Here is a 16,982-nt window from a genome sequence, read left to right on the forward strand (position 1 = left end):
GGTTTCTTTCTTTGAGCTTTTCTCTGGAGTGAACTTTAAGGATACAAAAATGGAACAGTTACCAGTTATTATTTATTTTTTGCCTGGTCTTACAGATTCATTCCTTTCTTACCATTCCTCTTGCTTCCACCCTTGTTCAAGTCCTTGTCACCACACATCTGGGTGACTACCCTGGCTTCTAGATGGCTTCTTCCCCAAGTCTAATGCTTCACCTGCACCCACTGCAGAATCTATCTTTATACCTCTCCCAGCAGATTTTCATGAAACCGCTTTTCTACCTGTTATGCCTGCTTGAAAACATTCTAAAAGGGTCACCAATTTTCATTCCTTTAAATTTTTTTTTTCCCCTCCTCTTAGGGAGATTTCATTCTGAAGATTGAGCCTCCCCTGGGGTGGAGTTTTGGTAAGTTTAACTGAACAATCAGACATACTCTTAGTGTAAGAGATTAGATTTTGTGCTGAATATTAATTTAAATTGGCAGCATACATAGGCTGTTAAAACATTAAGGAGTCACTTCTAGTGTGGAAAAGCTGTTTTTTTTTTTTTTTTTTTTTTTGTCATTCTAGATTAGTTTGGATTTCCTTTAAGTCTGCTTTAAGCCTTCCTGTCATCTTTCTTGAAATAGGCTTTTTCACTTATACATCTCTCAGGACCTTCTGCTTCTGAAGTTTCATTAAGGGACAGTAGAACAGTATAAAGGTAGGAAGGGGAACTTTGTTCCTGTCCCAGGACTGCTGCGTTTTTTAGCCTCCTCGGTTTTCTTTTTTTAAAAAAATGGATTGTGACATTTAAAAATGATGAGATTTGATGTGAAGTCTTTCTTTTAAGAGACCAGAAGATCTGGCAGCCCTGGGCCTTACCAGCTGGATGACAACCTTGGACAAATTACTTCCCCCGTGTCAGCCTCTGTTTCCTTCCCTGTGGAGTCAGGCTAGTTACAGTACCCACCTCACAGGGTACTTGGAAGCTAAAGTGTTCAGAATGGCTGGCACATAATTAGTAACCACTCAGTTAACACTGAGTAGAATAGTTGGAGAGGTGGGAATGGGGTTGAGATCAGAAGAGACGGTTCCCTTGACACGGCTGAAGTGTTTGAAGAGGAGAGACTCCTTTCTCCTTGATGTTGTAGTAGAGCAGGTGTGTGATCCCAGTTTTAAGCTTGAGGAGAGCAGGGGGCAGGGGGAGCCAGAGTTGGCCTGCTCATGAGTTAGAGAAGGAAGAATTTAGTCCCAGCTGTCATGAAGGGTTAAGTGAAGCCCAGGCAGCCGAGAGCTAATTTGGCCCTGTGAGAGGCTCTTTCTCAGTTCTTAGACAGAAGGGTGCCTCACTGGTTGTAAAAACAGCTTGGAGGCGGCATCTGACCTCCTCCAACCCCACAAGAGAGAAGGCAAGCCAAGATCAACAGCACAAGGCTGACTCCCATAAGGTGGAGGCCAGGCAAGCCTCCTCTCTCCGCTGTCTTTACTGACACCAACCACCCCTCACATAGCACTTTACTGGGTTCGATAATTCATTGTAGTGGCCACACAGAAGTCAGAGACCATACTCACGATTATGGGGTTTATTAGGGAAGAACAGTTATAGTTCAGGCTCAGGGACACTCAAGATGCAGTTCTTCCATCAGGATAGCTTCTTCCCAGCCATGCTCACAGGCATGCCTCTCCCTGGCCCTCGTCTCTACCCAAAGGCACTCATCTATCTCTGTGGGCCGGAAGGCCCACAGCACCTTCTCCTGCTTCTGAGTCTCTCCTTCCTTGATGGTGGCGGTGGGCTCCTCCTCCCTGCTCTGGAATTGGCTCTCTTTTAAGGCAAAATTGACCAATCCCTTTGGTAGGCCAGAATTACCCTATCACACAATCACCTGGGTGGGAGTTACAAGTCCATGGCTAGAAAGGCCACACACAAAAGTAATTAATCCACCGCACTGGTGTACTCAAAGAAGGTTGAGGGGAATTAAACCCAACTAATGTGGCACTATGAGTCAGAAACAAGTTGACAGCACTGGGTTTGTTTTTTTTTTTTTTTGGTTAATGTTGCACAGTGGTTAATCACTCAGCTGCGAACCAAAAGCTTGGCGTTCTGAACTCACCAGCTGTTCTGTGGGAGAAAAGATGTGTAATCTGCTCCCATAAATATTTCAGCCTAGGGCAGTTCTACCCTGTCCTATAGGGTTGCTATAGGTCAGAATCTACTCAGCGGTGTACTACAACAACAACGATTAAAGCGGGAGCCCTGGTGGCGCAATGGCTAAGCACTCGGCTGCTAACCGAAAGGTCTGCAGTTTGAACCCACCAGTGGCTCTGCAGGAGAAAAGACTGGGCGATCTGCTCCTGTAAAGATTATGCCCTAGGAGACCCTATGGGGCAGTTCTACTCTGTCACATGGGGTCACTATGAGTTGAAAATCAACTTGAAGGGACACAACAACAACAACCACAGTTAAAGCAGAAGTCACAGATTAGCGGCCTGTGAGAATTTTGATGCCCCTCCCCTCACCAATGCTTTTTCTTTTAGTGAGCCGTTCTACTGAATTGCAGCATGCATACAGAACAGTGGGCCGATCGTATATAAAACGTGGTGAATTTTCACAAAATGAACACACCCATGTAACTCTCACCCAAGTAATGAAATAGAACTTTGCCAGCACTTGAGGAGGACCCCATCCCAGTCCCTCACTACCCACCCTGCCCCACCCCACGGGCAACTGCCACCCTGACTTCTAAAATTGTACATTAGTTTCTCTGTTTTGAACTTTATATAAATGGAAGTATACAGTATACTTTTTTGTATCAGTTTTCTTTCTCTCAACATTACATTTGTGAGAGTCATCTATGTTTTGTGTGGCTAACGTTTGCTCATTCTCTTTGCTGTACAGAATTCTGAGGTATGAATATAAAATGATGTAGCTATCCTACTGTTGATGGACATGTGTATCGTGTCCTGTTTTTGTCCTGTGAACATTCTCGTAGATGTCTTGGTCTGTTTGCACCAAATGCACACATGTGTTTGCGTTTCTGTTGGCCATGTAACCAGTTGCCATTGAGTTGACTCCAACCCGTGGAGACCCCATGTGTGTTAGAGTAAAACGGTGCTCCATAGGATTTTCAATGGCCGAGTTTTCAAAAGTAGATTGCCAGGCCGTTCTTTCCAGGTACCTCTGGGTAAACTTGAACTTCCAATGTTTTGTTTAGCAGCAGAGCAAATTAACCATTTGTACCACTCAAGGGTGCCATTGGGCATATACTAGGAGGAAAATTGCTGGTGATAGAGTTAGTACATGCCCAGCTTTAGTGGATACTGCCAGTGTATCACTTTATGCTCTACCAACAATGTACTAGAGTTCTACTTGCTTGCCATCCTCACTACCACTTGGTATGGTCTGTCTTTTTAATTTTAGCCATCCAGGTGGAGGTTTGGAAACTCTGGTGGTGTAGTGGTTAAATGCTATGGCTGCTAACCAAAAGGTTGGCAGTTCGAATCCACCAGGTGCTCCTTGGAGACTCTATGGGGCGGTTTTCTACTCTGTCCTATAGGGTTGCTATGAGTTAAAATCGACTGGACAGCATCAGGTTTGGTTTTTTTTTTTGGTTTGGTGGTATATCTCATTGTGGTTTTGATTTGTAATTTTTCTGATGGCCAGTGAGACTGAGCACTTTTTCATATGTTTATTGGACATTTGGATAGCCTCTTATGAGGTGCCTTTGCAAGTCTTTTGGCCCGTTTTCATTCCATTCTTCCTGTGTGCGTCTTTGTTCAATTTACCTGAAATTCTCATGATTTTTCCTTTTTTTTCCTCCCCTACTTATTATTCTATATTTTTCCTAACCTTAAAAAAAAAAAAAAAAAAACTAACCCCTGTTATGATGACCTCCTCAGTGTTTTAAAAAATTGAGTTAGTTGTTAATGTTGGAAAATTGAATTTAAAAATGCAGACTTCCAGCTTTTCTTGAGAAGTTGGAAAAGCTCTGGCAACGCTGGGCCACATGGCAACAGTTTGTAGGAGCTGAGCAGAGGCTGCTTCTTTCAGTTTGCTCTGACCCCGCCGTGGTCTGCACTGCCTGGCCATTCCCACTTGGTTCCTATGGGCTTTGTCGTTTATTGCCCTAGTTTAGCACTGTGAGCTCACATCCTTGGTCAGGGTGTAGGTTTGGAGCCAGACTTTTCTGGGGTCGAACTGGGACTCTGTTACTCACAATCTCTCTGACCTTGGGAGATCCTTTAACCTTTCTGTGCCTCAGTTTATCCCTCTTTAAATTGTAGATACTGCTACCTACTTCTTCAGATTAAATGCACTTAGCACAGTGTCAGGTTCATGGTGAGCATTCCATAAATAGAACTATTTGGTGCTCACTAAATTTTCATTGGTACTGTGGCATACAACTCAGCTGAAAGACTAAAAAGTATCTTATGCTTGTTAACACTGGTTCCCTCTGGGTGGGGAACTGGGTGCCTGGGGCCTAGAGGTGGGAGGGAGACTTCCTCCATACCTTTTTGTACCTTTGGGTGTTGAACCATATGAGTGTATTAAGTGTTCAAAAAGTAAAATGAAAGCTTAACGGTGAAACATGTTTTGCTTACGTGGCTTCTCTGTATCCTAGACCTAAAGTTGCTCTTGTGTCTTGTACCCTGTTCCCTCCCCCACTTTATTCTTCAGAGCCAACAAACGTGGAACTCTATGTGGATGGCGTCAATGATATCTGCACAAAGGGAGGGGACATCAACTTTGTGTTCACGGGGTTCTCTGTGAATGGCAAGGTTTGGCATTATAACTTTGTTATTTTTGACACTTGGCTCTGTAATATATGCTGTGTGTTCTCTTACCTTTAGAAAAGGGCTTTTTCACCTGGGGACTTTGATCCTACGAAGGGCCCACAGATAAGCTATAAGAGGGTCTGTGAGCTGTATGAAATTGTGTGTAGAATGTAGTGGGTGTTTAAGGGGTGAGGTATAGGCTACTGGTCATTCATTCCACCCCACTTCCACGCCTTGGAATAGGCTGTTAGAATGTAAATGCAAGGAATGGACTTTGAGGGCGATGTGGACCTGGAGAAACACACTCCCCAGCATTTGGGGTGGGCTGCCCTTCCCCTGTGGGCAAAGGCTGGGACATGGGTAGAGCAGGAAAAGGCTTCCCTCTTGGCTATATGGGAGTGTAATATATGTATTGTAAGGCACCTGCTCGGAACCAGCGAGCCAGATTGGAACCCTGCTCTGTCTCTTGCTAGCTGTTTGGCCTTGCCAAGTCTCTTCACCTGTCCACGCCTCAGTGTCCTCACGTGTAAAACAGGAATAAGAACAGTACCCTTCTCGTAGAACTTTTGCAAGAATTAAATGGAATAATGTGTGCAGAGTGCTTAGCACTATGTTCATAGGAAGCACTCATACAGCAGCAGCTGTTGACATTAGCACTATGGCATACCATATTTTTTTTGGTTTTAAGAGAGATTTTTTCACATTTACCAGCTCTGAAATGAGGGTGCCTTTTATGATTAATGGCATCTTGCAGTCACTGTGGGTGAACTGAAGTTGGTTTCTTCCAGAGAGGACTCTATTTACTTCACCCAGGACACTCGTCAAGTATTTAAATTCTCTGAGTTATTTTGGACCACTTTAGTAGTGTGAATTTAGACTGCAAACCTGTTTGAGTAGCAGCTCTTATTTCAGTTCTCAGGGTAGGGTTTTTTTCCCCTCCACCTAGTACCAGGGTTGAGATATGCCAGTTTCCTTGCTGTCCTTTTCATTTTGGTGGGTTTATTTCTCTACCTTTACGTCGAGCCTGTGGCCCTGAGGCGGCCCAGCTTCATGTGTGGGTTTCTTATTAGAGTCCTCATCCTGGGATTTTTTCTTTCTTAGTAGTTTGTAGGACAGTGGTGCATCTTTAACTGATGATGGCCTAGAGTTAATGAAACCGAGTATTATTTTACTATTTCTCCCCGTCGGAAAGGTATCTGTGGTTTACATCATTTTTAAAGGGACCCCATGCTCTTGGGAGCATGAGTAATGTTGGCAGCGCAGTTGAAAGGAGAGCTATGCTGCTAGGTCTGGCTCTAACCTTCTTCTCCACTGCAGGTTCTCAGCAAAGGGCAGCCCCTGGGGCCTGCAGGAGTTCAGGTTTCTCTCAGAAACACAGGGACTGAAGCGAAGATCCAGTCAACAGTTACACAGCCTGGTGGCAAGTGAGTGGTGCTGTGTCCCCCTGCCGTGTACCTGGAGTGGGGTGGTGAGGGTAGAAGCTTTGGATTTAGGAAGACCTGAATTCAAATCCTGATTTGGCCTCTTAACTTTGGGCAAGTTCATGCCCCTCAGAGCCTCACGTTCCTCATCTGTAAAAATGGGATCATTTGACCCACGGTACCTAGCATTGATGGGATGATTAAATACAAGGTAATGCCCGTTGAGCACCTCCTGCAGGGTCCGGCATGAGGCCAGCCTTTGCTCAGTGGCGGGACTGACTCTGGAGCTCACCACCCTGGGTTTGAATCCTGGCTGCCCCATTTGCTAGCTGTTTGACCTCTGTCCCCAGTTTCTTCATTTATAAGTGAAAGATAATCATGGAACTTACTTCATAAGGTTACTGGGAAGATTAAATGAATTAATATTTTAATATCATTGTTTAGAGCTACCTGGCATGGAGTAAACCAAAAACCCAAACCTTTTGCTGTCAAGTTGATCCCAACTCTACAGAACAGGGTAGAACTGCCCCATAGGGTTTCCAAGGAGTGGCTGGTGGAGTTGAACTGCCGGCCCTTTGGTTAGCAGCGGAGTTCTTAGCCACTGCACCACCAGGGCTCATGGCGTGGAGTAAGTGCTTAATAAATGTAAGCTCAATATAGATTATCTCAATTGTGATTTTTAAAAATCATTTTATCACTGTTACATCAAAAACATTTTCAGATTAGAACTATTATAGTTATTTAATCTTGTAGAGTCAAATTTAAAACATTTATTTAATGGATTCATGTAATCGTAAATGTTAACATACGTGTCAAGATTTTATCAGAATAGTTTGGACTGGTAATTTTGAAAACAAATCATTACTGACTACTTTAACTTATAAAACTGATCAGACTGCAAAATAGAAGTTTATAATGAGTTTGTCAGTAAGCCATCAATTCTTATTATTGAAATTATTTTTCATTTTGAAATAACATTTTCTTGTACAGGTAGTCCCCCAACTTACAACGTACTAGAGTTACTATGAACTGCACTTACGACCGTCTGTTGTGTTTTTTTTTTTTGGTATACCTCATCATTAGTAATACGTACGACATAGTGTTGCAGTGCATAATTTGCCAATGTTATTCTCAGATGTTCACTAGCAGATGTCCAATGTTATGATTCATAAAGATACTGATAATAAATAGCAATAATAATGAAAACTAAAAAAAAAAAAAAATTAGGTATTTGATTTATGTCAGAAATGATGACAGAGTCTTCGGAATGGAACCCCTTAATAAGTCGGGGACTACCTGTGCTAGATTAACGCTAGGTTACCTTTGGAAACCCTGGTGGCATAGTGGTTAAGTGCTAGAGCTGCTAATCAAAAAGGTCGGCAGTTCGAATCCACCAGGCGCTCCTTGGAAACTCTATGGGGCAGTTCTACCCTGTCCTGTAGGGTTGCTATGAGTCAGAATCAACTCATCGGCAGTGGGTTTTTTTTTTCCTAAAAGACCTTTGTATTCTTGATCTGTAAAGGAAGGTGGTGCTTTAAGTTTCCCAAGGCTAGTAGTTTGCTATTGACCTTGTTCAAGTGGCTTGAACTTTCTGAATCTCTTCATTGGCACTAACTAAAACTCTAATAGTGACTTGCAGAGCTGGGATACTGTGGAAATGAAGATCAGGGTACATCTTACTAAGACCAAATCCGATGGGGATTTCAATTTTATTGTAGCAAAATGACTTCTAAATCCTATCCAGTTACTGCAGGCAGTCCTTGATAAAATAAAGTACCGCCATAGGAGAAAATATGGAATAATCTTTGCAATTCATTTTATTGGAATTAGCTCTCTAAATGTCAGAACCTTTGCAAATTTGAAAGGTGCCCTGGTGGTGAAGTGGTTAAGCCTTGGCTGCTGACTGAAAGGTTAGCAGTTTGAACTAACCAGCTGCTCAGCGGGAGAAAGATGTGGCAGTTTGCTCTGGTAAAGATTACAGCCTTGGAAACCCTGTAGGGGCAGTTCTCCTCTGTCCTATAGGGTCACTATGAGTTGAAATGGACTCGACGGCAGTGGGTTTGTTTTTTCAGGGTTTGGTTTGCACATTTGAAGGGTTAAATGTCAGAATCCTTGCAGTAGCATTTCCAGCCTTCAGCTCATCACACTCTGGTCTTATTTTGCCTATAGCTACCGGAGTAATCTTCGTTACCTACTGGTTTCATCACAGGTGGTTTGCATAAGAACCCAGAAAGGCTTATGTTTGCTTCTGATAACAAATCTAAACTCTTTTCCCAGAATTCAGAGCTTGTTATTTGCCCTACCCCCATGAGGGCCTTAGCCAATTTCATCTGCTCTCTGTTCCTTACACGTGACTCCTCCTTTCCCACTTGCTTCTTTGGACACGTCACTTCTCTTCTCCTTGCCTATTCATGTCTATCACCTCTGTCAAAACCCACTGGGATGTTCTGTCACTGATCTCTGCTAAGTTACAATGACTGGTTTTATGCCAGAAATCCTTAGGATGAAGGGAGAAATAAACCCTCCTTTTTTTTTTTTTTTCTGTTAGCACAAGGAGTACCATGTATTCGTGCACACAGTAGTGCTCAGTAAGTGTGATGCAGATTTGCCTAGTGAAGGTTGAATGTCATTCATTCAGAATTAACCAGCTAATGGCAAGTTTGTGATAATTCAGAAATTTTCTCGTGCTGCCAATACTAGTCATACAATTCAGAAGTGCTTGGGTTGTTAGAAGAAAGTTAAGTGGTATTTTGTCTTTCTCAGGTTTGCATTTTTTAAAGTTCTCCCTGGAGATTATGAAATCCTTGCAACTCACCCAACCTGGGCATTGAAAGAGGTGAGTGTTTCTGTTACATCTGTAGCTGTGCTAATATGCTAGTTTGGGGAGAAGTATGGGGGGGTCTTCTTTCAATTTAGGATATGAAATGAGTTTATGGTTTTTCTGGAAGTAGATGGAGAAACAATTTCAGTATCTCTGGTGCCACCAGTTTAATTTGGTGGTATTTGTAAGGTAAACTCCCTCACGGTAGCAGATGTTGCTTATGTTGGTTTCAGTTTTACGTGACATTGCTGTCTTCCTGCTGTGAACTAGGTCTGTTTTTAACTATAGCTATTTTTAGCTGAATCATCACCAAAAGGACCTGGTGAAATTTGTTTTCGTTCTTTTTTTGGTCTGAAACAGACTTCTGTAAATGTACTGATTGTTCTAGAAACTCTTGTGCATGTGCCCAGGAGAATGTCTAAGAATGTTTATGTTAGCTTTGTTTGTAACAGCAAAGAATTGTAAACAACCTAAGTGTCCATTAAGAAGAGAAAGGAATTGTGGTTTTGTCACAAAATCAAATTCTATGTGTCAGCAATAATAAATGAACCAGAACTACACATACATCAGTATGGCTACCTTTAAAAACCTTAAGCTGAAAGAAAAAGGCAAGTTGCTGAAGGATAAGGAAATGCGATACTGCTTATAAAGTGATTAAAAATATCCATGATAATACCACTTATGGATACATTCACACGTAGAAACATTATAAAGACATGCATGGGGATGGCAAACGCCACGTTCATGGTAATAGTGACATCTGTAGCAGAAAGAGAAAGTAAGGGGGTGTGCAGAGGTCCATGAGGGTCATGAGGTATGTTTCTGCTCTTTTATTTCTTTAACTGGCTGGAGGGTGTACAGGTATTCACTGTAGTATTTTAGATATCTTTTCGTTTCCCCAAAATAGTTTGTAATAAATAATTGAGCAAGGAAGAAACATACTAGATAAAGTTTCGTAATCATTAAAAAAGCAAAATTCTTGGCAGTTGAAGGAAGACTTAAGGGACAATTTCAACACTTTAGCTTTTAATATCAGTTTTGAGACTCCGTCCCATCCTTGTTAAAGGAGAATCTGAATCAGCATTTCCGTTTTACTCTCTAGGTTTTTTGTATTTATGATTGACAGTGGGATTTCACTTTTGGTTGTATTTATATAATGTTTATAACTTTTTTGGTTTTCAGGATTTTTCTCCTATGGGACAGCATTTTAAAATGTTTTATTTTAAACTTAATCGCTTACACATTATAGATAGAATAAGTTGTAAGATTTACAGGGTATGTTAATTGTACTCATAAAGGAACTTGAGTTTATTAATACAAAGTTGTATTATTCTGAAAGTAAATTATGCCGTTAGAAGTCAGGCTGATAGTTACCTCTGGCGGTGACTAGAAACTAGTGTGAGGAGGGCTCCTGGATGGCCGGTTACCTGTGTGTCCAGTTTGTTAAAATGACTATATTCTACACTTAAGATATATGAACTTTTCTGCATGTCATTTGTACTTTTTTAACAAGAAGTTTAGAAATATACGCATATATACCATTAAACATGGAAAAAAAGGTCAAGCATGCTCATTCTAAAAACTTGAAACATTTGGAAGAGTATAAAGGAGTGGAAACAAAGTCAGGAAAGGTGTGGAAAGAGCAAAGGCTCACCATGTGGAGGAGATGGGGGCTAGTTTTTGTTTTGCCTCCGTTTTCTTCCACTTCATGTTGTGCATTTAAAAAAACGGTTGACAGCATACGGTGTATAGCATTTTACGTTACTTTTTCCCTACTTCATATTTTAGTGTAAGCATATCTTTACGCTTACTTTGCAAATTTTTTTTTTTTTTTAAAGAAAAGCTTTTGTTCCTTTGTAGGCTAGCACCACTGTGCGTGTCACCAACTCTAATGCCAACGTAGCCAACCCCCTCATAGTTGCCGGCTACAATGTGTCTGGCTCTGTTAGAAGTGATGGGGAGCCTATGAAAGGAGTGAAGTTTCTTCTCTTTTCTTCTGTAGTAAGCAAAGAGGTAAGCAAAGACAAGTAAACAACAAAAGAGATTGTGCGTGTGTGTAGGGGTGGGGCACAGACTATTTTAAATGCAGGTTAGAGTCAATTTATAGTCTTGCGTTTACAAACTTGTGTATCTCGGTTAGGAGTCCTTGGGTGGTGCGAACGCTTAATGTGCTTGACTGCTTAACTGAAAGGTTGGAGGAGGTTAGGGTCTGCTTAGAGCCATGTCAGAAGAAAGACCTGGCAATCTACTTCCAAAAAATCAGCCATTGAAAACCCTATGGAGCACAGTTCTACTCTGTACACATGCGGTCATCATGAGTCATAATTGACTTGATGGCAAACAGCAGCAGCAAAGTAATATTACAAGGAGTCCCTAGGTGGCGCAAATGGTTATGCACTCAGGTACTACCCGAAAGGTTGATGGTTTGAATTCACCCAGAGGCACCTTAGAAGAAAGGCCTGGTGATCTACTTCTAAAAGATCACAGCCATTGAAAACCTTATGGAGCGCAGTTTTATTCTGCAACACATGGGGTCGCCCTGAGTTGGAATTGACTCAAAGGCAACTGGTTTGGTTTTGGTGTTTCTTTTGAGTCACAAGAAATGTAATAATTTACACTGGGAGGGAGTGAAGTTCAGTAGAATGTACGTGGGCTTTGAAATCAAACAGATGCAGGTTCCGTGAAATCCAGATCTGCCTCTTACTAGCTGTGACCCTGAACAAGTCACTTTGTTACCTGTTTCCTTATCTGCAGGATGGTGACCCGTTGTAGGGAAGACTGCCAATTTTTACTTTTCAACTTGAATGTAAAGATTTGTGTTCCTTTTATGTGTACTAATATGTCTTACTTTTCAGAAAAGTATATTTTGTAATGCAAAACTTGTAAAAGTTTTCCTTTGTTGTGGCTGTTGGATGATGACCAGAACATATAAGTGGAAAAAGAAGTCTTTTTTTGCCTTGGCATAGGATGTCCTGGGCTGCAATGTCTCACCAGTGCCTGGGTTCCAGCCCCAAGACGAGAATCTGGTATATTTGTGCTATGTGGTCTCCAAAGAAGATGGCTCGTTCTCCTTCTACTCCTTGCCGAGCGGGGGCTATACTGTGGTGAGTGAAGCGGGTTTCTGTTCTGCTTACGTTTGGGGCTCTTATGACACGGCACCAGCCCATGCCATTTGGGTGTTACAGGAACAAGTGATTGAGCTGCAGTTCTGTGAACATTCTTTTTCACAGTTAATGTGGTGCAGCGGTTAAAGCGCTTGGCTGCTAACCAAAAGGCTGGCAGTTCGAACCCACCGGCCGCTCCACAGGAGAAAGTTGTGATAGTCTGCTTCTGTGAAGATTTACAGCCTTGGAAACCCTATGGGGAAGTTCTGCTCTGTCCTACGGGGTCTCTATGAGTTGGAATCAACACGACAGCAGTGGCTTATGATGAGACTGACCCCTCAGTAATAACTGCAGACAGCACCAGGCTTCTGCTTTTAAAATTGGCAGGAGCTGCGATTAATAATTTCTCTTGGCCTGCCTTGAACCCCTTGTCATTTGTCGGCCGCTAGATGGACTGTTAATATTGATGGTGGAATCACGCTTTTGGCTGTCAGTAGTTTACCAGCTCTTCCTTCCAGGTTCCATTCTATAGAGGGGAGAGGATTACTTTTGATGTCGCTCCTTCCAGACTTGACTTTACAGTGGAACATGACAGCCTGAAAATTGAGGTAAGACCACCCAGTCTTCTGAGGGACAGGTGTTCAAGTTCCCATCCACGGGCACTGGCAGTGCAAACATGTTAAAACCAAAACGAAACAAAACATTATTTCATCTAGAAGGACTCTTGGAAAGAATAAAATCTTGCACCGTAACCTAGTTTAGCCTTGGATACACCAGATCTCTTGTGTAGTTTGTTCATTTTAGGAAAATTGGGTCCCTAGTTATAGCTGTTTCATTCAGGGAAATATACTTACTAAAGGCTAGTGATATACCTGTCAGGTGCTATTCTAGGGCTAGGTGTACAGCAGTAACCAAAAGAGGCAGAAATTCCTGTCCTTGTGGAACTCTTGTTGTAGTGAGTTATGGGGAAGTGAGTTCTAAAGCAGATTGTTCTTGTTGTTAGCTGCCACCTAGTTGATTCTGACTCATGGCAATCCCATAAAGCTTATTAGAAGGTGTTAAGTGTTCTCTAGAAAAATAAGGCAAGAGATTACATAATTTCAGGGTAGAGACAGGGGTTGCAGTCTTACTTATGTAGGTGTTCCAGGGAAGTCCTCACTGGGAAGGTGCCATTTGAACAATGACCTAAAAGGGAGAGGGAGTAAATTATGCTAACACCTATGGGAAGAGTATTTAAGACAGAGGGAATGGCATGTGCAAAGGCCCTGAGGCAGGAGTGTGCCTGGAGTGTTTGGGGGTCCCTGGGAGGCCAGGATGGCTGGAGTGGGGTCAGCGAGGGGGGAAGGGAGAGAGGAGGTTAGAGAGGTGATGGGGCCAGATGTGTAGGGCCTAGTGGCCACTTTGCCTGTTACTATAAGGGAGAACTGGCACCACTGGAGGGTCCTGAGCAGAGGAACGGTGTGATCTGACTCATGTTGCAAACGTATCCCTCTGGCTGCTGGGTTGAGAAGAGTTTACAGGGAGCAGGAGGGAAGCAAGGGACCAGTTCGGCCAGGTGAGAGGTGACAGAGCTTAGACTGTGGTGCTAGGAACAGACGGGGAAATACATGCCTAAAAGCTTCCTAGACCCTCAAATAGATGTTAAATGCTTTTTTCATAACATATATATTTTCTTTAAATACAGAAGTACAAAGCTGTTCCTGTGGAAAATTTGCTAGATAGAGCAAATCCCAAAAGAAAATGAAACTCTTTCATGAACGGACCACCCACAGTGTCAGAATTATTGAAAAAATTATATTTTAATCGTTTTCTTTTAATACTGAATTTAAAAGTACTGTGTGAAAGTGGCTTAAACTGTTGGGAGCTAGCTTTTTGGTCCCATGCACAGTGGGGCGCTGACTCTGCTTTTTAAGGCTCAATAAAGCATTTGACTGTTCTGCTGTGTGCTGGAGAGAGGAATAGAAAGGTGAACAGACGAAGTCCTGCTTGCTTCAGGGGCTGGCAGGGAAGGATGGCGGTGGGTGAGTGAGAAAAGACGTTCCTACCTTAAGGCCAAATACATGTCTTTAAAGAGAGAGAGGATGGGAATTTCAGGGGAGAGAAGGCCTATAAGCTCTGTCAGGTCAGGAACTGTTCGAGTCTTACTCTGTACTGTATTCCTAATGTGATTTAATGCCTGGCACATAGTAGGTGCCTAATAAAAATATTTGTTGAGTGTATATGATTTAATAAGTGAATGAATGGATCGGATGGGCCCCATCTTTTTGGAAGGATCAAGAAGGGCTTCCTGAATTAGAAGGAATCCGTTTTATTTTCTTAAAGCTCTATCTCAAATGCTATTACGTTCATTCATTCGAGAGTTATTTATTGAGTGCTCACTGTGTACCAAGTGACTAAGACAGAAAAGGTCCCTATCTTCGTGGAGCTTATGTTCTAATGGGAGAGAGACAAACTGTAAGAAATCAAACAGGGACATTTCAGATATTGGTAAGTTTGGTGAAGATCATAAAATAGGTTAGTGTGATAGACAGTGACTTGTTGGGGCAGGGGACGGGGCTACTTGAGGTGGGATAGTCAGGGAAAGCATCTTGGAGGTGGTGACAGTTTGAGCTGAGACCTGAGTGATGAGAAGGAGCTGGCTTCCTCCCAGACTTCTCCGCATGTGGGAGCAGAACGATCTTAGCCGAGTGACCAGCTTGTGTAAAAGCTGACGTGAGGGGTGTCTGGTGGATTTGCAGAACCAGAAGTCAGGGTGAGTGTGGAGAAACCAGAGACAGCAGTACTCACAGGCATAGGCACCAGCTAACAGTCGAGAGCTGTGTGTAAGTGCAACAAGTAAGGTGCCGAGTGTCAGTGGCTGAGGGTTGAGTAAGGTGGCCTAGGTGGAAGTAGTGAGGACTTGAATTCAGGTTGTGGTGGGAAAAGGATGGAGGAGAAGGGTAGTGAGGCCTTAAAGGGGTAGGATCCACAGGACTGTGGATGCTGTAGGTGGAGGAGGGGTGCCTATGGTAATCCTGGGATTTAAGCTTGGGAGACTAGAGAAGAGGAACCAGGAAGGGAGCGACGGTAGGGAAGTTTTCATAAGTCCAATATCACTGACTCAGAATTAAGTCTATAGATCTTTTTTCTTCGATCATTTAACAAATACCAGTGCACTGGGACTGTAACAAAGAAGACACACATGGCCCCTCATCTCACTAACTTCCAGTCTAGTGGGCAGATAAAAAATGGGCAGATAGACGTTAAATTATCCCACAAATATTCTAACTGGTCTTGTGAGAAGGCCATGCAGGAGAGGTAAACTGCTAACAGAGCAGGTGATGTGGGACGGGTGCCATCAGGGGCTTAGGAGAGGCCTTCCTGGGCCCGGGACATTTCCACAGAGACCTGAAGGATGAGTAGGAGTTGGCCAGCCTCTGAGATGAGGGGAAGTGCTCAGAGGGGAGGAGGGGAGGTAGGGAGCAGCGCATGTGGGAGAGTTCAGAGAGCGAGCCTGGCTGGTATCTGGGACCGGGAGAGGGACAGCATGGGAGGACGTGGTGAGCAATGGCACGAGTGTGTAGGAGGGCTTTTGTGGATCAGACAAATGAGGACCTTCTTCTCTTCTTCACTTTCCAGCCAGTGTTTCACGTCATGGGGTTCTCCGTCACCGGCAGGGTCTTGAATGGACCTGAGGGAGAAGGTGTTCCGGAGGCCGTAGTCACTCTGAATAATCAAATCAAAGGTGGGCAGACACGTGACTCCTGGGACTGTTGGTCAGTGCTGTTTTTTGATCATGGAGAAATGGAAAGGAAATAAAATCTTAATGACTGTATGAAAATATGCCACCTTTTTGTCTCAAGTTTTCTTGTATATAGGTAGAGATATGCAATTTTTTGGGGCTCATTATTTGTCTGTTTCTGTATTCCAGTCAAAACAAAAGCCGATGGCTCGTTCCGCCTGGAGAACATAACGACGGGGACATATACCATCCACGCTCAGAAAGAGCACCTCTACTTTGAAACAATTACAATCAAAATCGCACCCAACACACCTCAGCTGGCTGACATCATCGCAACAGGGTAAGGCTGTTGTGTTTGGATTTGGAAACCCAGTGCTTATGTCGGCAGACAGCGGAGAGCAAAATTACCCTCAATCCATCTGAATGTGTGTTTCTGCCAAGGATCGACATCCTGTCTGAGACAGCCATCGAGAAATTCAGGCTGCCATCTTCAGAAACGATATTGCTCAATCTTAACGAAATGAAGGTAGTTCTGTGCTGGGTGCTTAAAAAAAAAAGGTTGCCTTGCTTCATATTGAAAATGGGTTTGTTAAGTTAGAAAAAAGATCTTCCGTGTGTCTGGCCTTGCATCTTTGGGAACTTTCTTGGCGAAATCTTCAGGACTTTTGAAGATAGTTGATTGAGAATGTTGTCAAATGGTTCAGATCATTGTCATACTTCTTCCTACTTTGTAATTACTCATTGTAAGTACGTGAAGGGACATCCTGTGGTTGAGTTTGTACAGTTGTGGCATGTGAAGCAGGTTTGTGTAGTGCAGAGACCCAGGCCTCAGGGTCAGATCTTGGAGCTTTCTCTTACCTGCCTTGTAAACTATAAAATGAGGATGCTGCCATCTTTCTTTTGGACAGCAGTAGGCACTCACGGTTTTGATTTTATAAGCCTGCCGTAAGAAACTACCGTAAAATGGGTGGCTTAAAATAACAGAAATTATTCTGTCATAGTTTGGAGGCTGGAAGTCAGCTGGGCCATGCACTCTATGAAATGTCTTACCTCTTCTGGCTTTTGTTAACCTCAGGTGTTCTTTAGCTTATGGCAGCAGAACTCCAGTCTCTTCGTCCATCTTCACATGGCCATCTTCCATCTGTGTTTCTGTCTGTGTGTCT

General features: G+C 43.0%; 1 protein-coding gene across 1 annotated transcript in view; it reads left to right on the top strand.

Moving 5' to 3' along the window:
- LOC100665839 (BOS complex subunit NOMO1) overlaps positions 1-16,982 on the top strand; it is a 63,877-nt gene that overhangs the window by 7,231 nt on the left and 39,664 nt on the right. The window contains exons 3-11 of the mRNA XM_003421878.4: positions 358-403; positions 4,655-4,755; positions 6,070-6,176; positions 8,937-9,009; positions 10,855-11,007; positions 11,961-12,098; positions 12,617-12,706; positions 15,717-15,822; positions 16,009-16,159. Coding sequence (XP_003421926.1) covers positions 358-403; positions 4,655-4,755; positions 6,070-6,176; positions 8,937-9,009; positions 10,855-11,007; positions 11,961-12,098; positions 12,617-12,706; positions 15,717-15,822; positions 16,009-16,159 — 965 coding nt within the window. The remainder of the gene's footprint in view (positions 1-357; positions 404-4,654; positions 4,756-6,069; positions 6,177-8,936; positions 9,010-10,854; positions 11,008-11,960; positions 12,099-12,616; positions 12,707-15,716; positions 15,823-16,008; positions 16,160-16,982) is intronic.

Source organism: Loxodonta africana, chromosome 12 (genome assembly GCF_030014295.1).
Source record: "Loxodonta africana isolate mLoxAfr1 chromosome 12, mLoxAfr1.hap2, whole genome shotgun sequence".
Classification (NCBI taxonomy): Eukaryota; Metazoa; Chordata; class Mammalia; order Proboscidea; family Elephantidae; genus Loxodonta; species Loxodonta africana.